This window comes from Mobula hypostoma, chromosome 15 (genome assembly GCF_963921235.1).
Source record: "Mobula hypostoma chromosome 15, sMobHyp1.1, whole genome shotgun sequence".
NCBI classification, from domain to species: Eukaryota; Metazoa; Chordata; class Chondrichthyes; order Myliobatiformes; family Myliobatidae; genus Mobula; species Mobula hypostoma.
In genome coordinates this window covers 35,154,037-35,177,740 of record NC_086111.1, presented here as the reverse complement: position 1 = coordinate 35,177,740, position 23,704 = coordinate 35,154,037, and the positions used below count along the sequence as shown (strand labels likewise).

At 39.1% G+C, this 23,704-nt stretch overlaps 1 protein-coding gene across 4 annotated transcripts in view; it reads right to left on the bottom strand.

Moving 5' to 3' along the window:
• Positions 1-23,704, bottom strand: part of LOC134356779 (contactin-4-like) — a 2,290,679-nt gene that overhangs the window by 501,595 nt on the left and 1,765,380 nt on the right. For all 4 annotated transcript variants that reach the window (XM_063067893.1, XM_063067892.1, XM_063067894.1 and 1 more), the window contains one exon: positions 15,377-15,527. In XM_063067893.1, the coding sequence (XP_062923963.1) occupies positions 15,377-15,527 (151 nt within the window). The remainder of the gene's footprint in view (positions 1-15,376; positions 15,528-23,704) is intronic.

The window sequence follows — 23,704 nt, the reverse complement described above, 5'->3', positions numbered from 1 at the left end:
AGAAACATCATGCTGAGTTTTCTTAATCCAATTGATATGATTGAGAAGAGAAGCAAGCTGAGAAATCATAAAAATTGGAAGGACATTTTAGTTAACATATTGGATGCTAAGCTCTGCAAATAAGGTCAGTTTACATATTAACAAAGAAATCATGCTCCACATTACCGATACATAAACTGTGCTAGAGCACGTCTCTGGACACACATCTTCAAGAAGGTTATCAAGATCTTGGGGTTGATACAGAGGAGAATTACCGGCATGGTTCTATGAATGAGGATTTCAGTTATATTAATAGATTAGGAAAGTGAAGCTTGCTTTTCTTAGAATGTGAATGTGATCCTAAAAGGCCGGTTCCAAATTGTGACATATTCTTTGCAAGCAAGCAGGAACAAATTATTTCTTTTGAAAAGGATATTGGAAGCAAAGATTACCATTGTTAAATTATTGTCCTAAATCAATGAAATGAATAGAAATGTTTGAAAAGTGTTATTATGATCTGGAAAGCATCTGAAAATGTGATGGAATCAGATCCCACTGCAATTTTGAAAAATTATGAAGAAGTCTCTTCTCAAACAAATGCTGAGTCACAGAATTATATTCTTGGATATGAATAGCTATATGGGGAAATAAAACACTCAAATTAAAAGCAGAGCTCAGTGCAACTATAGAAACTGAGTGAACTGGGACTATGAATTGTGGAGGTCTGCCTGTGTAATGTGTAGATTGATTAAGTGGTGATTCATAAATTTAGGGCAAAAATTTTCATAAAAACTAATAATTCAGGCCTATGTCATGAGATAACAATGAGGATACATTATTTGGATGGTATCTCGAAGAGCAAGGACTCAGTGGCCAATCAGATAGCAGATCATACATCAATAGAATGGACAATGAAGTTTATGAGATATGTACATCAAGAGTGCTTCAGTAAGCAGCAGTTAAATCTTCAGTGCTACAGAATGCAACTTCAGATACACAAAAACACTGCAGAGGCAGGAAATTAGAAATACCATGACTCTACTGGCATTCTCCAGAGTCCTCCTTAATTGGTATCAGGATGTTCATTTCCATTCATTAGACAAGAGAGCTGATTTCACCACTATTTCACAGCTGTTGCATACATGATTTCTGCCATGTTGAAACACTGACACGTGCTTTTTGCCTGCACAGATGTTACTTGACCTGTTCAATTCTGTCAGTTGGTTATTCTAGTGTGAATAACGGTAATTTCAGTTATGCTATATAGAAATTAAAGATGCACTTATATAAATGAGAAACACATTTATTCCTTTGAATTGTGCTGCTTAAAACTGCTCAAACTCCCGTGGTCATCAGGGAGAATAACTATTGAGTCATTGGCCGAATAAAGCTTGCTTGACTGCATGAAGTTCCAATGGAAATGCACACATTTTAGTTATGACTTAAGGCAAACACGGAAAATACAGAAGATGATCATGCTTGATGAAATGGCAAAAAAAGAAAACAGTAAACAAGATAGATTAATAGATTCAAGGAAACCATCATTTTCAGAATATGTTTAGCAATAAGCTGTGGGAGTTGAAAATGGTGCAATGCCCTTTGACTATCAGACTGATTGAAGTCAGATTATGTGAATCCATTCAGGAGATAAAAGGAATAGTCAAATCTTTAGGTATGAATGAGGATTTCAACAGCATAATAAACAAGGGAGGTAATAAAGATGTATGATTTTTCGGAGATGAAAGTTAGTGGCCTTTTCGACGGAACAACTGTTGAGCTGGAAACTGATTTTCAAGTCCAAGAATGTTTTGAGTTGTTATCAATTGTAGTAGAATGGAGTTTTCACCAACATCCAACTAACAATGGCTTTGGATTTCTCACTATTTAATTGGACAAATTTGCAGTTTATCCAACAGGACAAACAGTTTGATAAAATAGCTGCACATCATAGTCTAATGGCACATTGTGGTAAACAAATTAAAGGTAATGATGGTGAGTGATAGCTGGGCAGAGTTGGCAAGTTATTATGCTTTTGGATTACATCATTTAGGAAGCATTATGTAGCTGAGAAAGTGCAGAAATAACAACAAAAAAGTGAAATGTAACCGTTCCAGGACATATTCAGACTATGGCTGGAACAAATAAGAGTTGAACCAATGTCTGTAACCCTAATCGGTTGGATAAGACAAACTGTTTGAAGAGATAATCTTTCTCTTCTCTCTTCGGTTGTCTATCGAAATCTGATGATGACGTCCACTCCTTTAATGGTGAGATCTTTGATGACTATGCAGTCCTATCCTGTATAGTCATCAAAGCTCTATTGCAGGTGGGACATGTATATGTGGTAGTAGTGGCAGTGGTGGCAACCTTGGCTGCATTTCTCCTGGCTCTCTTCTGCTGTCTTCTGGTTGTTCTTTCCAGAATACGAACCCCACCCTGATCTTGCACTTCCTTAAAGCATTCTTCATCTGATCCTTACAGCGCTTCTTCAGCCTTCCAGCTGAGCGTTGACCATGATGTAGCTGGCTGTATAACGCTCTGCAGGGTAAAATCTTCCTTGCGCAGGTCTCCACCTCTGACCACGGTGAAGAGATAATCTAGTTCACAGAAAAGTCAACAAGGATGAGGTATCAAAATTTTAGCCACAGAGGAAATTACTTCTGATTTTGTTGAAGCATAATTGCAGAAACTAAAGTTATTGTGTCATGAACGAGTAGGATATCAGTTTGGGAGGCAACATGATCAATGGCTCTCAGGAAGAAAAGTATGGTTGGGAATGAGTCAGTAGTTTGTCGGTATAAAGGAATCAGTGTAAGGTTCAAAAGAAAGCCTCTTACAAACCACTGATTACATTATTCACTCAAAACTGCCTACACAAATTAAGTACCTCAGACACAAATAAAGGCAAGGACTATAATTCCAATGATTCTGGAGACAATTTAAGTAACATCAATGTAGAATCCAGGCCCACCACTGGGCAAGGCAAGCACTCCATAGACTTCTTGCTAAAGATGCCAGCCAAAGAGTGTCCGTTTCATTTTAAGGACTTCCACTTCTTAACAGTATTTCCAGATTAATCTACAAATGAAATTACTTCAACACATAAATAGATTTAGAAAAAAAAATCAGTTTTTAGAATCACTTTTCATACTGGACAACAATCTATGAATAAAGTAATTTTGTAATAAATTGATGCCAAGGTGTTAATAACATCGGAACAGCTCGTCTCTCTAAACAGGACATTCAGTGTAATTTATGTTCTGAAGAAAAAGTAAATTTCTAAATTGGTGCCCAGCTGTAGTCAATCATGGAAGATTTTGCATTCATTGCTATGCAAATGAGTCTGAACTTAATCAGGAAATTCAATTCGAAAAAAAGTGAAATTGTACCGGTTTCTGTCCAGTCATTGCTTGTATTGAGGGTGGAAACACTTATGCCACGATATGGAAAATCTTACTTTGCAATCTGATATTTTCACTGCAAAGCTGGTCTTAAAATAATGCAGCACAAAGCAACTGGCACTTAGAATTTATTTTTCAATCAAGGTAAGTGTGCTTTGCCAGGACTAGTTTTATCTCACGGATGTTTAAAAGCTTAATGTGACTGATATTTATAGATTGTGAGAAATGGATTTCTTCAAGCAAATATTTCTTTGCCCCCCTAGAGCTTATCTATCTACCCATATTTAAGTCTCCAAGCTTATCTGCTTAAGATCATGGGTTTAGTCTGTAACCATGAGCGCTTAAATTAGAACACCATGTTCAGACAGTTCTTTTGCCTCGGTATGATAGAGACATAGAACAGACAACCTAGGCAACAGAGAAATAGGGCACTTGGCCCACCATATCAACATCAACCAGCAGGCATCCATCTGAACTATTCCCATACGCTTTGATGCTTAATCAATTCAAGTGTTCATTTGGAAACTTCTTAAATGCTGTCAGCCAAGAGTTTCAACCATTCTCTGAGGCAGTGCAGTTCGGGTACCCTGGGTGAGAAAGATTTTGCTCAGATCCCTTTTAAATCTTGTCCCACTTATCTTAAATCTATGTCTTGTTTTGTCGATCTCTGACATGGGAAAATGTTCTTGTAGTCAACTTCATCTGTACACCTTATGATTTAATATACTTCAGTCATATCCCCTTCAATTTCCTTCACACCAGGAAGAGATCCAGATTCTCCAGTCTCTCCTCAAAACTGAAATGCTTCATCTTCTGCAAACTCCTGGTGGATCTCCTTTGCACAGTCTCTGGCACCATTATATCCTTCCTATAGTGTGGTACCTTGAACTGCACACAATACTCCAGTTGAGGCTTATAACTTCCTTATGCTTACAGTCCATGCCATAACTGATGAAGACAAGTATTCTATATGCCTTCCTGATTGCATTATCCACTGACATTACCACCTTCAAAAATCCCTGGATTTGCTCTCTAAGATCACTCTGTTCATTAATGTGCCCTCAGGCCCTGTCATTCATGGCATATGTCCAGCTTCATTCCCAAAATGCATTATCTCAGGATAATTAGTCTGGATTAAACTCAATTTTCAATTTATCAGATAATTACATCATCACATCAATATTACTCTTTAGACTAAGACGTCCTCCATACTATCCATTACTCTTCCAATCTTTGAGTGAACTGTGAACTTGCTGATCATGCCTCTGACATTCACATCCAAATCTTTCAAGTGTATTACAAACAGGAGAGGTCTAGCACAAATCCCTTTGGGAAACCACAAACAGAAGACATCAATCTCTAAAACATCCTTCTACCATCATCTCATCTCTCCTATTGCTGAGTCAATTTTGGATCTAGATTGCCACGTTACAAAGAACCCAGGGGCTTTAACCTTTTAGACCAGTCTTCTAATGTGGGACATTATCAAAGGCTTCACTTACTGTAAGTTAATGTAAACCGCATTTACTGCTCTGTCCTTACCAATGCATAAAATTACCTCCAAAAAAAAATCATTCATTTTGGTCAGAAATGATCTGCTCTTGATAAAACCAAATTGGCTCTCTGATTAGATTCGGCTATTTTCAGCATTCATTAATCCTATTTGCTACAGTACCTTCCTACTATTGATGTTAGGCTCATGGTCTATAAATAAATATCTTTTCCTTGCTTCCCCTTTGAAAAGGAAGACCATATTTGTGGTCCTCCAGTCTACAAGAAAGTCACTTGATATAAGATGGTGCTGGTGATAAATGGCAACATTTTGCAAACAACTCACAAAACTACTGTTCTACTACATATACAGTGTTAAAGTGAAAACAGATCTCTATAAAGTGATCTAAATTAATTGCAAATATAAAACACAAAATAATTGATTGCATAAGTATTCACCACCCCCTTTAGTATGACTCACCGAATCATCACCAAGGCAGCCAATTGGTTTTAGAAGACACATAATTAGTTAAATGGAGATCTGTTTTTGGAGACCTGTATGGAGTCAAGATGTTTCAATTGATAGCAGGAAAAATACACCTGTATCTGGAAGGTCCAACTGCTGGTGAGTCAGTATCCTGTCAAATACTACACCATGAAGACAAAAGAACTCTTGAAGTAAATCTGCATAAAAGTTATTGAAAAACACAAATCAGGAGATGGATACAAGAAAATTTCCAAGTCACTGAATATCCCTTGGAGTACAGTTAAGTCAAGAATCAAGAAATTGAAAGAATATGGCACAACTGTCTGCAAAAACGGAGTGACCATGAAAGAAGGTGACTAGTGAGGGAGGCCACTATGACAACTCTGGAGGAGTTACAAGATTCAGTGGCTGAGATGGGAAAGACTGCACATACAGCAACTGTTGCCCGGGTGTTTCACCAGTTGCGGCTTTATGGGAGACTGGCAAAGAGAAAGCCACTGTTGAAAAAAAAACTCTCATGAAATCTCAGCTAGAGTTTGCTAGAAGGCATGTGAGAGACTCTGAAGTCAATTAGAAGAAGGTTGTAAGTTCTGATGAAACCAAAATTGAGCTTTTTTGGCTATCAGACTAAATGCTATGTTTGGCGCAAGCCAAGCATTGCACATCATCAAAAGCACACCATCCCTACCATGAAGCATGGCGGTGGCTGCATCATGCTGTGGGGATGCTTCACTACAGCAGGTCCTGGAAGGCTTGTGAAGGTAGAGGATAGAATGAATGCAGCAAAATACAGGGAAGTCCTGGAGAAAGTCTGCAAAAGAACTGTAACTTGGTAGAATTTTTTTTTTCCCAAGCATAATGCCTAAACTACACAGGAATGACTTAAAAACAACAAAGTTAATATCCTGGAGTGGCCAAGTTAGAATCCAAACTTCAATCCAATTGAGAATTTGTGGCTGCACTTGATAAGGCTGTTCACTCATGATCCCCATGCAATCTGATAGACCTTGAACAGTTTTGTAAAGAAGAATGAGGAAAAATTGCAGTGTCCAGATGTGCAAAGCTGATAGAGACCTATCCACTCAAGGCTATAATTGCTGCCAAAGGTGCAGCTACTAAATACTAACTTAAGTGGGGTGAGTAATTATGCAATCAGTTATTTTGTGTTTTATATTTGTAATTATTTTAGATCACTATGTAGTGATCTGGTTTCACTTTGACACAAAAGAGTCTTTTTCTGTTGATCAGTATCAAAAAAGTCAAATAAAATCCACTGTGATTCATTGTTGTAAAACAATAAAATATGAAAACTTCCAAGGTGGGGGGGGGTGGGGGGAGGTGAATGCTTTTATAGGCACTGTACTTCTGGACTACGATCACTGCAATCCGCAGCCTGTAATTTCCCTTTAAGAAATGTGGTTTTGAACCTTCTAAACGAACTATCAATTTTACAATCTCCTGAAGCATCTGGTGACCTAGAGTCTTAAGAATGCAACTACCGCCATCGTTGGGGCAGCTATCTGCGAGACTGCAGGCCAGATAAAGCATCGAGGCCCAAAGGTGGAAAACAAAGGGGTGCTTGACTAGTCTACTCCACGCCACTTAAAGTGCTGAGCTAGATTAAAGCATCAGGGCCTGAGAGAGGAAACTGCCCGAGAGTGGAAACAAAGTGACGTTCATCCTCACTACTCCGTGCCAGATTAAAATATTGAGGACTAAGAGCGGAAAATGACCAGGTGATCTCTGTTACAGCCAAGATCCCTGACCTGAGCCCATGCCAGCTGCCTGTGTTTGGCCTGTCTCCCTTTCTTCTGATCACTCCCATTGGCTGGGAGGTACAGGAGCCTTGGTCCCACGGCACACATTTCACCACTGAACTGCCTCCGCAGCCTGCAGACCCCTGTCGGGGACTCTGCAGTTCATGTTCTATGTATTATCTGTTTACATTTTTTATTATTTGCACAATTTGTTATTTTTTTTCACGCATTGGATATTTGTCGGTCTTTGCTAGGTATGTTTTATTGCGAATTCTATTGTGGTTTTGTTTTGTGGGAGAATTCTATTGTGGTTTTGTTTTGTTTTATGCAAGAAGATGAATCTCAAGGTTCTAAATGTTATACCTTGGTAATAAATGTACTTCGAACTTGTAGGCTTGGATATTCCATCTGGCCCTGGAGATATATCCAATTTTAAGCCTTCTGAGACATTTAATATCTGCTCTTTACTTAATGAGACTTGCACTGTAATTTCTCCTTTCACCTTTCCCTTCACTAAATTCCCTAACTACAAAGTCCATTTCTTTACTGAGTATTGATGTAAGGAATTCATTTAACAACACTTCTCTACCTTCTAGCTACATCGGTGCAGGAGTGCTCTCATATACCCACGTAGCCTGAAGACTACAGTATCTCCTGCAAAGTGACTTATCCTGTTACAAACACAATCTGTAAAGAATGGAATGCAACCTGCTCAAGTTTTCAGGCTTTCAGTGGAATAAGTGAGTCAATGTATGAACCTGGTGAGTGACAAGGCTCAGCTATGGAAATGGATTCTAATTATCTCAGGCTGCTGTTTCTCCACTTGGCAACCAATTGGAGCAGGAATTAAAGTAGGGAAACAAATATAATCAAACGGGCGTGAGCAATAATATAAATTTTACAGAAAAAAAATAAACTTATTGCACAGAAGCAACTTCAGATGTTAATTTACTGGTCTGTTAATTAAGTCACATACACTTTCCTTGTAGATTGGTTGACATCTAACGACATTTCACATTCTACTTCTGTTTGTATTTTAAATCTCGTAGCTGGCCATTTCAATATTCATCAGTTCAATGTCAGAGCACCTTACTAACATTAGGGTAAAAACTAATGCACAATTTATTCTAACAATAAGGCATTTAAACAAATCACATGCAATGTTGCACAATATACATGAAAAGGTGTCAGTGGATAATCTAATAATTAAAACCAATTATTTTCCAGAACATCAGATTTTATTCCAATCAAAAAAAATATAAACCTACTGTAAGTAAAAACAGAACACGTAGGAATGTCTCATTAGTCAAAGAGAAACAGTTAACCTTTCTGGATGAGGATCTGATGAGGATCTTTAACCTGAAACAATAAATCTATTTCTCATTCCATATGTTACCTAACCTGCCGAGTGTTTCCAGATCTTCTGTCTTTATTTCAGTTTTCCAACATAATAGTACATAATAGTTTCATAAATGAATTCTTGAAAACATAAATATATTAGATGTTCCCTTGGATAAGATAACTTTTGGCTCTGTAGAACTCCCTTTCAGGACTTGCCTTTCTCACCAGCTACTTTTCGTGTTTACAAAAGGCAAATGTGATGGAATCATACACTGAAAACTTGGGGTTCTACTTTACCAGCAGTTGCACACCAAGTGGGCAAATTTTTCTGTTGCCCAGAACTCACTGGCACCCTACCTCTATGCACTACATGTGCAGCACAGTTCTGGGTGCAGTTCCCAGCGTCTCACTGTGTTGAACTGCAGTGTCAGGTCGGATCCAGGATGCAAAACCTGCCACACTCAGAGAAGGACCTGCACTATCAGAAATGACTGAAGATTGCTGTACTTGCACCATGTCCAACCAGGCATGGGCAGCAGAGGTCACTGTCGAATAAAGCACATCAGCGCTGAACATCGAGCCCTTCCATGAGAATGGATATGCAAGAGACTGCAGAAGTTAGAGTCTGAAGTAAAAATAAACACAAAGTAGAACAAGCAAACTGCTGGAAGAACTAAGTAGATCAGACAGCATCTACAGAGGAAATTGGACAGTTGATATTTCAAGTTGAGGCCCTTCATCTGGACTGAAAGAAGAGAGGAGATAGCCTGTATAAAGAGGTGTGGGGGAAGTGTACACAAGAGCTAGCAAGCAATAGGTGAATCCATATGAGTAAGAATGATTAGCAGATGAAATCAGGAGGAGATGAAATCAGGTGGGGATGCCTAATCATGCTGAGCAACACAGGCTGGGAGGTGATTCGTGAAGGCAACAAAGATCTTCAGCTCATAGAATCTGAGAGGAAAGGAAGGTGAATCATGGGAACAAGTAAGGGAGATGGGAACCATAAGGAAGGAGACTGTGGAAGGAGTGCATGGGGAAAGGGCAAATGGAGTGGTGGTAGAGGGTTCAGTGATGGCGAGCTGGTGTGGGCATAAGGGAAAATAGGTTGAGAGAAATAAGGATAGAAGGGAATAGTTTGTCTGAAACAATGTTCATATTGTTGGGTTGCAGACTACCCAGGCAGAATGTAAGGTGCCATGCTTCGGGTTTGCACTTGGCATCACCCTGGCTGAGAGGCAGGCCAAGGACAGACAGATCAGAGTAGGAATGGGGAGGGAAATTGAAATGGCTAGTAATTGCGAGCTCAGATAGCCATGGTGAATGCAGATGCTAAGTAAACAGGTAACCTCATTTGTGCTTGGTTTCACTGATGTGGTGGTGCTCACCGATAGTGGGTAATATTGTAGGGGGTGCAGGTGTTCAAAGGTCAAAGTAAGTTTATTATCAAATTACATATATATCACCATATGCAAGCCTGAAATTCATTTTCTTGCAGATACACTCAATACATCCAATAAATGAATAGAATCAATGAAAGACCGCATCCAACAGTGCAGACAATCAGTGTGCAAAAGACAACAAACTGCAAATACAAAAAGAAAGAAAATATATATATAAATAAGCAATAAACATTGAGAATATGAGATGAAGAGTCCTTGAAAGTGAGTCCATAGGTTATGGGATCAGTTCAGTGATGGGGCAAGTGAAGTTGAGTGAAGTTAATCCCTCCAGTTCAAGGGCCTGATGGTTGAGAGGTAATAACTGTGCCTGAACCTGGTGGTGTGAGTTCTAAGGCCCCTGTTCCTTCTTCCTGATGACAGCAGTGAGAAGAGAGCATAACCTGGCTGGTGGTGGGGTTCCTGATGATGGATGTTGCTTTTCTGCGACAACACTCTGTCTAGAGGTATTCAATGGTGGGGAGGGCTTTACCCATGATGGACTGGGCTGTATCCACTACTTATTGTAGGATTTTCCAATCAATGGCATTGACATTTCCATGCCAGGCAATCATGCAACCAGTCAATATACCCTCCACCGCTCAACTATAGAAGCTTGTCAAAGTTTTAGATATCATGCAGAATCTTCGCAAACTTCTAAGGAAGTAGAGGTGCTGCTGTGCTTTCTTTGTAATTGTACTCATGTGCTGGGCCCAGGACAGGTCCTCTGAAATGATAAGACCAAGTAATTTAAAGTTCCTGATCCTCTCCGCCTAATGTTGTGCCAATTCAAACTGACTGGGGACAGCCATTGATGAAATCAAGGATAAAATTGCACAAGGAAGCATTGAGGCTAAGTCTTGAAGTGTATTGATTAGATTTGAGGGGGTGATAGTATTAAATGCCAAGCTGTAGTTGATAAAGAGCATCCTGATGAATGCATCTTTGCTGTCCAGATGTTCCAGGGCTGAGTGAAGATCCAATGATAACGTAAATTATAAAGTCCATGACAATCATGAGGGATTTATACCGATCCACAGATGAGTCCTTGAACAAGGCCCTGTCCACTGAATAGATGCAATCCCATAGCCACTCCTTTGCCTCCTGTGATTACCACTTTGTTGTCCTCAACTCTGGAACCTTACTCCTTAGCCTCTGGCTGTATGCAGGTAGAAGGACAGTTAAGTGATTAGATTTCCCGAAATGTGGTCTAGTCATGGAAGAGTAGGCATTCCTTATCTTCGTATAGCAGTGGTCTAGTGTGTTGGGACCTCTGATGCTACAGGTTATATTCTGATGGTAATTGGATAGGAATTTCTTCAACAAAGCCTGACTGAAATCCAACTGTGATTTGAAATGCATTGGGATGGACTGTTTCTTGTTTGGCACCAGCATCACGCAATATCTCAAACACTTGATTATAGGCAGCCGCTGGTTGCAGGTAAACTGCAGTCAGGATCATGGAGGAGAACTGTCTTGGCAAATACAACAGCTGACATTTGATCATTAGGTGTTCGAGGTCAGGGGAACATGAGCACAACAAAGCCACCACACTGGGGCATCACAGAGAGTTTATCATGAAGCACACACTGCCACCTTTTGCCTATTCAGTATCAGCAGTTCGGTTCATCCTGTATATCAAGAAGTCTGCAGGTCTGATCGCTGTGCCTGGCATACTCTAGGTAAGCCAAGTCTCGGTTAAACACAGAAAACAACAAATCCTTATTTCCTTGCGAGAAAGCACCCTTTCCCTTAGCTCCTGATTTTTGCTCCCCAGCGACTGCACATTTGCTAACAAGATGATATACAGAGGGGCTTCATCGCCCTGCATTTCAGAGTCTCCTCCTCCTTGTGGCCACGGCAACTCACCTTCGTCCACTTGCTTGAAAGATAATTCCACTGAGTCCTTCAGAAGATCGTGAAATCTGTAGTTCATTAAGTCAGTTCAAAGGTATGCTGCTTAAAAGGAAATTACATACTGCAGGTTGCAGTGAGAGTAATAGAAAGAGGCGTATTTAGAAGTTTTTTACATAGCCCACAGAATGTCACCATGGTTCACGGGCGCCATCTTGCAATCTTCTACTTCACATGGAAGCTCTGTTTAGGTCTCTGGTGATGGTGACTAAGGAGGCATAGGATCCACCTCCTACAGTTGCAGTGTTAAGTTCCTGTGGAAGGTGAGAGATAGGTCCAGAGGGTTGAGTGAGTCAGTGAGTCATTGAGGGAGTAGTAACTGTGAAAGCAGAAAGTAGTGGGAGGTGGAAGATGTGACTGCTTGTGGATCATGGCATTATTTGTGCTTAAAGTGCTAAAAGAAATGTCAGAGAATGTCATGGTGGAATCATAACAGGTGGGGTGAAAGGCACCCCACCAGTGGGGGTGGGGGTGGTGGGGGTGGTGGTCAGAGGGAGAAAGACATTTCCGGAAAAATGTGAGAACATGTGCTGCAGAAATGAAGGCCTCATCTTGAGAACATGTAATGCAGGGATTCAGAAACTGAGAGAAATGAATGGCATTCTTATAAGTGACAGGATGAGAGAAGGTCTAGATAATTCTGGGAATCGGTGGCTTTGAATTAAATGTCATTTGGTAGTTCATCTCTTGAAATGTGATTAAGTATTTTTTCCAGTTATGAGAATAACTGAGTTTTTTTCCACCAGACATTCAAAAATGTTATATCCAAAAACTTTCAGTTATTAATATCAGTGATTTTGAGAGTGGCCATTAGAGACAGAAGAACAGAATATGAAATGATGAGCACTCACTAGCATTTAGTCAGTGAAAATTGAAACAAGTTCTGGCATTGTGACATGCACAGTTAAATGTGGAAATGCCAAATTGCTACCTGTGATAATTCCCTGCTCATCCATAGGACGTGACATTCCAAATGCATCTGGCACAGAAACACTAATCAGTTGTGAATTTCATCTTTTTACATAGTATTCTTACATGCTATGGGACTTTTAAGACAAACCTTTTGAACAAATGGTTATGAAATCTTTCTGTATTGCACTTGGGAGTCCAACTGCTTCTGAATAATTTTTCCAAAATCCCCTTATTTACTAAGCAATAAAAAAAACTGGGTTAAATAATTGCATTTATAGCTTTTATCTTAAACTGATATATTTATCCCAATTTTTATTTCTCGCTCCAAGAAATGTTTAAAAAGATTATGACCCATACTATCCATCAAAATGTTTCAATATAACTGGCTACACAGTGAGCTTGATACAGTCAGTTGCTGAGCAGTACAGATTCAGGCAATAACTCACACTAAAAAAGGATAAATTCATGCCATAGAGCCTGCGGAATCTTTTTTGCTATTTTTCCTTTGGGGTCAATGATGAACATTGTCTTTACTTGACTGGAAAACCCACAGAACTGCTTTCAACTTCACCCTGTCAATATTTTTAAAAATATTACAATTGTCCTCTGTGTTAAAGATCTTTTTAATGCTACAAGACTGCCCAACATTTCCCTCGCTATATTATGTACTTTATTAATGATTACAAATAAATTTGCAGAGAAGAATAAAGAAAAAACACGAACACTTGAAACATCTTTAGAATTGCACTGGGTAATCTTACTAATAGAATGCATTGACACATAAATGTGGAATAATTCTGTCTGCTAATTAAAGAGAGTCCTGACCCTGTTTAAAAAAGCAGATAAAGGAACTGCTTGCCAACATTTTGATTACCAGAGTCACGCAGTGCAATTTCAAATCTCATTATTTTACACGCTTATATATTTCACAGCTAACATTTAGAGTATACATAACCTCATGTTGGGTTTAAAACAAAAACTGACAGAATAATGATAATTTAATAACTTTTTTAATCACTGGTTTCATTTACTTTACTGGAAAAGCATTGCTAACTTTGAACATGAAATATTCATAATAAAATAATGCCACTGTCTTTGATCATATACTTGAGTAAGGGGAAATGATTAATTCATCTCTTTTTAATGTTAACAATAGTGCTACATCCAAAATTGTTTAGTATTCATCGGACATACAATTGTTAAAACTTTGACCTTTATCATTAAACATCTAGATTAACAGGAAATGTCGTGAAATGGATGATAATAATCTTTTTTCCTATCTCTCCTCCCTCAGGCAGGCTGAAGAAAGGGTCTGGTTAAATTGAATTCTATCTCAACATTTAGTCCTCATCATGAGGAGAAACTTTGCGTGGGGTAAGTTGAACTCTATCAATCTGAAGTAATTCTTTACCACTTAAACCACCAACGAAAAGCAGAGTATAAAAGTAATGCAATGGACAATCGGCCTTTGGAATGATATTTAAAGATTCTGCTTCCTCATTTTCTTTAGCAGCTCTGTACTCAGTTTGCACTAATCATGACAGTGAAATACTGCTTTAGCAGCAATCTCAACTATTGCTGCTTCCACTGATTTGCAGTTTTATTTCTACAGCTGAATTATGCTTAGTTCACAGAAGAAGAATGATTTTATTGGTCCTTTACCAATATTGTATATTGTTAATTTATGTAAGAAAAGTGATATAAATAAAACTAAATAACTCACAGAACCAAATATCATTTATTTTGTTAGGTACAACTGTTGGACCCATTTATCTTGGCTCACTCTATCTACTGCCACTCACAAAAATTGCTGATTTAGCAGTCTATGCAAGACTGAACAGTAAACAGTAAACAGTAGTTAAACTGGCATCACTATGCAATAAAAGCAGGTTATAAAGAGGATATCAAGCATTCTTTCTCCTTTGCAATTTAACTTCTGTCCACCTGAATTAATTACTTTCAGAAGTAGTAAAACAGTGTTCTGCATTCCTTAATCTTCATTTGCTCTTTAATTACCAGCTAAAGTATACTTAATTATTCATGTTCCGGCAAAAAACAATTTCAAATCTACAGTACATTTTTATAACAACTCAGAACAATCACAAGTTCACTACGTCATTATTGTCTTGTCTTGCTTCTATTTTGTATTTCGCTGGGGAAACCCTGCCAAGGTGTAATGGAGCCAAGAAGACAATAGATCAGAAAATCTACAGAAGACAGCACAAACACAAACTGTGTAAAATTCCTGTGAGAAAGACATAAACGTCTACCTATTCTCTAAAACTGTTTTACACTATTTATGATTTTGTGCTTCAAAAACACAAATGAGCACCTTGCACCATTATTTTCCCCCTACAATCACAAAAGGGAAGGATGAGTTTTCTGCTGGAAAGTGTTAAATGTTATTTTGAAATTATACATGGGCATTCACTGGTACAAAACTCAAAATCATTTGTGTAGATTGCTGAAAGAACCAGGATGTCTAAAAACAATTATTTACTGTTTCAGGTGTTTTACTACAGATCTTGTTTCTCAGAGAATTATGCATCGAGAGCAGAATTATGTTAATAAGGGCCTGAAAGCAACACAATTGTAATGCTTTGAATCTTTCAACAATCCATTAGGATCAAATGACAAATTTGTTCAAGAAATTACCTTTCATTCTCTCGCAGAATTGCATTTCCCTTCATCCAAGAAAAGGTTGCTCTCGGGGAAGCTTTTGGTTTACATTCAATGAAGACATCACCACCCACGCTAACGGCTATTAATTTCTTCAATGGGCTTGTTGAAAAATCAGGAGCTGATGCTAGAAAGCAAAGATAAATAATTATGTAGCAAAATCAAAGTATTCCTATAATACACAAGCTGAATGCTCAAAGCATAAATTTACTTTGACTATTTCTACTTGATGAGTAAAGATGCTTTACCCAAAAGATACAAATAAAGAAATCTGCAGGGTATCTAGGGTATCACAATACCATTTTCATCTCAAAGCCCACAAAAGCTCAAGCAGAATTCCATATGAATTCAAAAAACTTAAAATTTAACAATGCTGATATACTCCACAGGTAGTCTTGCAATTAAAAAAAAAGGAAAAGGAAAATTAATAAATAAATAAATATATACAAAAGACTCTTTAGAATAATTTATTACTTGTGGAAGTGATACTCCCATTATTCTCTTCCAGGCATCCAAGATCGACTGTCACATTAGGATCATGAATTGCATCATTAACAGAATCCTTATGACATCCGTAACCAGCTCTAAATGGCTGCAGCAAGAATGAATTGCACATTCAACAATTTCACACCACACCTTGGGGAGACACACAGACAAAGTAGCTTTGACAAGTATCATGGCTTAGTAGTGCAAATTGTCCCATTACCATGTAGCAAATTTGAACTCATGATACATTCCCTTTTAACGATATGATTAAGGGGGAGCCATGAACTCACCATTGTTTATCCAGTTTTTTTTTGTGTTCAAGTGAATGCAGAGAAACCATAAACTCTATCTGGGCCTACTGGTGTATTATTACTGAAAATAATAACACCAGCCAGCGTTCAAGATTCAGGATTGTTTAATGTCATTTCCTGCATACAAGTGTAAAGGAGAACAAAATAGTTGTTACTCCAGATCCGATGCAGCACAGGAAAAAACACATGACATAAAGAACACAACAATAATAAAAAACACAATAAATGTAAATATATAGGATAGTTTATATAAGTAGATTGATTGTATGTCCATAAAATGATTCTAGGCTGTGCTTAATGTGACTGACAGGAAATAGATATGTGTGTGTGTGTATATATATAATATATATAGTGATGGAGTTAGTGGGTGGAAGTGTTGATCAGTCTTGCTGCTTGGGGAAGGTAACTGTTTTTGATTCTGGTGTTCCTGGCATGGATGCTCTGTAGTCTCTTCCCTGATGGGAGATGGACAGACAGTTCATGAGCAGGGTGTGTGGAAGCCCTCATAATGTCACAGGCCCTTTTCCAGCACCTTTCTGCATACTGTATATACTGTATATGTCCTTGATATCGGGTAGGCTGGTGCCAGAGATGCGTTGGGCAGTTTTCACTGACTACCTGTTGTGGAGCATTCCTGTCAACCGTAGCACAGTTTTTGGACCAATCAGTGATGCAGCTTGTCAGCATATTCTCTTCTTCTTTCTTTATCAATCTTTTTATTAATTTTAAAAAAGTACATATATACAAACAAGAGGAGAATTATCTCAAATATCTATATTGATAACAATACATATAAAAGGTAAAATAAACATTATCAAGATCATACATAGTATTAATCTAATAGTATATAATAAAAAATAAGATAATCAATTCTCCTCTTATCATTTCATAAAAAGAAAAAAGATAAAGAAACTTTTATAATTTTTACATATATGAAAAAAACACTATTCTCAAACAAACACAAAAGGTAAAAAAAAAAGAAAAAGAAGAAAGAAAAAAGGACTGGGCAGCCCATACCAAGAGTAAAAGCAAGAAGAGGTTATTCTTAATGATACAGCTGTAGAATGACATAAGCATGGACTTTGCACGGAAAGTAAAGGCACTGATGAGCTTTATTGACTGTATAGCATGTGTTCTGGGACCATGAGAGGTTCTGTGTGATGTTAACTTCCTGGAGTTTGAAACTGCCTGCAGTGCCCACCGCTCAGCCACAGATCTAAGGGGGGTTGTGAGTGGTGTGAGTTCTCCTGAAGTCAATAAACATCTCCTTTGTCTTATCCAAATTAAGGAACAGGTTATTTGCCTGGCACCAGGCCTCGAGCTCGTCCACCTCCTCTCTGTGGGCTGTCTCATCATTGTCGGTGACGAGCCCCATCGCTGCCATGTCATCAGCGAACCTGACGATGTGATTGCTCGGGTGTTTGGCCGTGCGGTCACGTGTGAGCAGAATGTACCGCAATGGGTTCAGCACACAGCCCTGCGGGGCAACCGTGTTGAAGATGATGGAGAGGGAGGAGTAGCTGTCCATCATATCTGTCTGAGGCCTGTTCGTTAGGAATTCCAACACTTAGTTGCAAGGTGGTATACATAGACTGCGGGGTAGGAATTTGTTCACCATGGTCTGTGGGACAATAGTATTGAATGCCAAAATGGAATTCAGAAACAGCATTTTGACATGAGTGTCCTTGTTTTCTAGGTGTGTCAAGGCCAGGTGTATGACAGGTGCTATGGCATCTGTTGTAGAGTGGTTCTGTTGGTAAGCATGTTGATGTGGCAATGGAATTTGTTACATGTGCCATTATCAGCTATTCAAAGCACTTTATGATGATGGCTGATTTGAAGCATGTGGGGACAGCAACCTGGATGAGTGAGGTGTTGAAGATGTCGATGAACACATCAATGACCTGTACACACTCCCTGAATACTTGGCCTTGGAGGCTGTCTGGCCCAGCCACCTTATGAGGGTTGACTGTCTGCAGAGTCTTCTCATATCTGCTGCTGTTATATACTGTGGCTTTTGATCCGAGAGGGCGGTAGCTTTTGTTGCATAGTTGTGTTGCATGCCTTCAAAGTGTGTATAAGAGTTGCTTAGAGCATCAGGGAAGGAGGTGTCACTGTTACACTTAAATCACAAACAGAAGAAAATCTGCAGATGCTGGAAATCCAAGCAAAACACACAAAATGCTGGAAGAACTCAGCAGGCAAGGCAGCATCTGTGAAAAAGAGTACAGTCGACCCTTTGGGCCAAAACCCTTCATCAGGATGTCGAAATGTCGACTGTACTCTTTTCTATAGATGCTGCCTAGCCTGCTGAGTTCCTGCAGCATTCTGTGTGTGTTAACTGGTCCAGTCAATGCTGTTTTCCTTGTGTAGTCTGTAATGCCCTTGATGCATAACTGTATACGCCAGGGATCATTATCAAATAGGTGTTCCTAAGTATTTTGTGTGTAGGCAGTCTTTCCCCTCTTGATGCCTAAGGTAAGATTTCTCCTGACTGCTCTGAGAGCCATTTTGTCACTGGATTTGAAGGCAGCATCTCAGGCTTTGAGAAGGGAATGTACCTCTGCATTCAGGTGAGGTTTTAAGAGTTTTACATCCTATTTTTTCTCCATGATTTGAAATAATAGAAGTGGAATCAAATGAAATATTTCTGAGCTATGAATAGATACAGTATGGAAGATTTATCATTTTGGGACAGCCCCCAAAATTCTTTAAAATCCAAATTGAAGATTTGATTTCACTATCACCCATCACCTAACTGGTTACAATCATGTTGGACATTTCTTTCTGATAGGCATTTACTACCTTTGACAGATTTTTAACTTTACCTTTTCAATCTCATCACCTGCTCCTTCCTATTATTTCAATCCTGTTAAACTCCTTTACATCCTCTTCCTTATCACCTGTGACATTTTTTCGTATCTTAACTTCAGTACCATCTCCTCTAGCTGCATTTTTCGTCTCTCATTTGTTTATGTCTGGTCACTGACCACCTCTAAAATGCAATGGCTCCAGACTACCAAACTGGAAGTAACATGCAGATGGGTAATTAATAAGTTTGGATTATAAAACTGTCAGTGTTGATTTTCTGAATGCACACAGTCAAAGTTTTGTAAATGCTTCACCTTCAGTCAGAAGCTTGGGAAAGCAAGTCATTCTTGGGCAACAAATAATCTCCATTCTTACAGATGTTCATAAGTCAAAAATGCACAAATATCACTCGATGTGGTAATCGTATCTCCACAATATTTAATGAATGGTATCACAAGCACATATGAATGATAAGAAAGAATAAACGTTGAACAGGGAGGGAGAGGGAGAGGGAGGGGGGAGAGAGGTGGAGAGAGGGGGGAGAGGGAGAGAGGGGGAGAGAGGGGGTTGGGGGAGAGAGGGGAAGAGAGAGCAGGAGAGAGAGGGGGGGAGAGAGAGAGAGAGAGAGAGAGAAAACATGAGTGACAACTAGTTCTGCCATTTTAAGAATGAACCAGACTTCCTGTGCCAGACTTTTAAGTTTAATCATTTTATGGGCGGTTATTCATTTGTAGAGGTATCTGTTAAGTCATGAGCTGCAGGTGGTCTGTAAGATTTTTCAGCACCGAGGCATTTACCTCAAATCGCATTTTGTGATTTGCCTCGTCAATGAAATAAGCTTTTCATTTTGAGCCATCGATATATTTTGTCTCTTATGTACTTATTTGATGGGTTATGTACAGTACAGGTTTCTTATCAGACACTGAGGCTTTTATTTTTTATATCAGTGCTTGCAACTTATTAACTTATTCTTCTGAAACCTAGTTTGTTTCATTTAATATAGTATTTGCTTCATATAAAAGACAGTTCTATATGGATACTATGTAAAATTGGCAATATAGTCTTCATTTCAATGTCGCTGCAATGTGCCTAGATTATAATCCTGATATTTAAAATCCTTTAAAACAAGGTAACTACCATTATAATGTGTAGGTTATGATCTTTAAGCAACAAAGGAAATCTTCAAAGAAATATGCTCCAAAAGACTTGCCCACCATTTCAGTTTTTTTTAGTGAAGTCAATGCACTTCATTGTCTAGAAGGGAAATCATTTTCCATATTTATTACACTTATCACTATCTTCTGCTCTGTTTAATGACACATGCACTTGGATGGGTGAAATTATCTTGTACATAACCTTGGGTGAACTTATATCGGTGAACTGTAGGTGAGTTATCATCATGTTTGATATCTTTAAGTTTGCTGGGGAGATTTAGGACTTCCATCATGGATGAGCTGCTCTGGGTGTAATAGAGGGGAATGAGAAAATTGAGCCAGTGACCAACTGCCACCATTGGCTGTTTTTTGTGAAATCAGGAGAACATTCTGTTTTTCCCCTGATCCCATCAAAACACCCACTAGAAAATTCAGATTACTCCTGGGCCATTCTATAGCTGTTTCCTCAAGAACAACTATATTTGCTGCCAGGTCTGGCTGGAAACGGTACTATGAGTTGAGAAATTGGTCTCAAAACAGAAAAGGACCTTGACTGACACATGGAAGTTGTATTTTCGACAGACTTACTGAATGTCAATTTATGGGACCTGTATGGGATTTGTATTTGGCAGTTTTAATCATTCAAGGAAGGGAAAGAAAAACCTGCTGCCTCAGGTTTTCACTCCATGCTACTCATTTCCTAGCCGAGAAATGGATGGGGTGCAATTTAAAATATCACCATTTTAAGCCTGAAGCCACAAGAAAATCCTTTATTAGAGCTGTAGTGTATTTTTGATTAAAATGTAGTTGTAGTCTTTACTGAAGTTCTAATATTGCCTTTGAAACTTAAAAAGTATTCTTCTGGTACTCATAGAGCTTACTATTTTTCATTTCAGATTTTTGTTAGTAATGGCTTTTCAAAAGTTTTTTTAGAAGTTTAATTAGAGCCATTATTATATCAAGATTAATTTCAGTTTCCAATGATTTGAGTTGAAATAAAAACTAGAGGATATGGATTGATTTCCTTCTTTTCACAGAAAACTGAGACACTGAGAAGCAAAAGCAAAGGCATTTCTTAAGGTTCAAGTTCAAGTTTAATTGTCATTCAACCATACATGAATACCAATGAATACAGTCAGATGAAACAGTGTTACTCTGGGGCCAAAGTGCAAAACACAGTACCAACAGTCATACACATGTAAGGTATCAGTAAAATACAGTCACACACAAAAGAAGTCCAAAACCTTGAATCCATGAATGTTGCAACAATCTGCAATGAAACATTTGTCTTCTGCTGAGCAAACACTGTGGACAGCATCAATGCCAGCTTGGATGCCGAGCTGCACCACCTCCAGTGGCATGCCTCGACTCTGACACCTCTCTGTTGGGCAGCTGTAAACAGGCGGCGTCCTCTCTACAACCGAGGCCATGCAGCTCCCCCGCCATCTGCCCAAAAAATCAGTGAGTCGATCTTGCAGATTTCCATATTAAAAATATCCGACAGGATCTTGCGATCACAAGAAAAGTGACTAAGGTAATCACTCGCTGTTAAACTGCACATCTCTTCTGCGCATCAACTCCTCCGGTCTGCAGCATGTCCAGCTCCTTCAGTTTCTCCGCCAATGAGCAACTCACCAATGGGACAGACCTGCAGTGCTTTGAGTTCTTAATGTCCAGCAGGGTCTTGCGATCATAAAAAATACAATCAATTCATTTACAAAAGACAGTAACACTTTTTGTTGGCCCTGTAGAAGCTGCAGTGATTGAACCAGAAGCAGAGAGTCTGGACACGAGGGTGACTGTAGTTTTATGGTCTTTAGCACAATATCATTTTAGATTGTTGAGGCTATTCTGAATCAAAGTGTTCGCCTTTCATTGTGGAGATTCGAATAAGGCCTGTAGTATTTCAGTACTGGAACAATACAAGGATATGTTATCGAGAGACGACTGATATGCAGACTGAGGCTCTCCAATTTCTGCAGAATATCCAGAGCAGAACAGTGGTGCAAGCAGAGCTGCTGTTCCACAGCACCAGAGTGCAGTCATTAATACTGACCTTGGGTATTCTCCTTTTGAATGCCTGGTCCAGTTTGCTCCTCATAATAAACTGTGGTTAAGGGATTCTAGATTCATTAATCATTGTAAATTACCCTTTGTGTACAGGTGAGTGGCAAAATTAGTTGACAATTGATGAGGAAGTGGTGAGAATGGGATTGGTATCTGAGGCCCTCTGTTGGTCAGGGTCGAGCGTGGATGTTCTATCCTTGGTGTCTATGTAATATGCAAGCCAGAGCAGTATGGTATGGAGAGCAAGCTGTTGCCCAGGCAGCAGACTCCCCCTTTCCGCACAGTGGATGAAACCAAAGGAATGGCAGAGACTGATATAGGTCGGCACCAGAAGTGTCACAGGAGTTGTCAGCATTGAAAGCAACATGGGACTGACTTAAGGATTCCAGCTCTGGATTTTTCTCCAGGGATTATTCCCAAAGGCTTTCCCATGAGTGGGTATAATCAAAAAGCAATGAAGGTTTGAGATCAGGGTTTTCCTTCCCCTACATCAAAGTTCAAAATAAGTTTATAATCAAAATACATGTATGTCACTTAAAACAACCCTGAGATTTGTTTTCTTGCAGGCATACTCAGTAAATGCAAGAACCATAATAGAATCAATGAAAGACAGCTCCCAACAGGGCAGACAAGCAACCAATGTGCCCAAGACAACAAACTGTGCAAATACAAAAGAGAAAAATAATAATAAATAAATAAGCAATAAATATTGAGAACATGAGATGAAGACTCCTTGAAAATAGGTACATAAGTTGTAGGAACAACTCAGCGATGGGAAAAGTGAAGTTGAATGAAGTTTTCACCACTGGTTCAAGAGCCTGTGGTTGAGGGGTAATAATTGTTCCTGAACCAATGTGAGTCCTGAGGGTCCTGTACCTTCTTTCTAATGGCAGCAACAAGAGGAGATCATGAACTGTGTGGTGGGGGCTGCTGATGATGGATACTGCTTTCCTGTGACAGCATTTCATGTAGATGTGCGTTATTTGTGATGGACTGGGCCATATCCACTACTCTTTGTAGGATTTTCCATTCAAGGGCATTGGTGTTTCCATACAGACTGTGGTGCAACCAGAAAACATACGCGTCATCACACATCTATAGAAGTTTGTCAACATTTTAGATCTCATGCCAAATCTTCACAAACTTCTAAGACAATAGAGGTGCTGCTGTGCCTTCTTTAGAATTGCACTTATGTGCTGAGCCCAGAACAGGTCCTCTGAAATGATGTTACTGAGGAATTTAAAGCTGCTGACCTTCTCTACCTTTGATCCCCCGATGAGGATGAGCTGCAAACCATAGCTGATGAGCCACATCTTTTTAAAAGATACTGTTTTTAAGGTGCAAGTAACCCACCTTTGCCCCTGCACCTGTCAGTAGAAATGTTTCCATTGGGGCCTAGTACCTAAGTCACATGAGAAGGCCAGGAGCTGGACTTTGTTGTCAGAGGGCATTTGAGATGCACGCCATTGGCAACA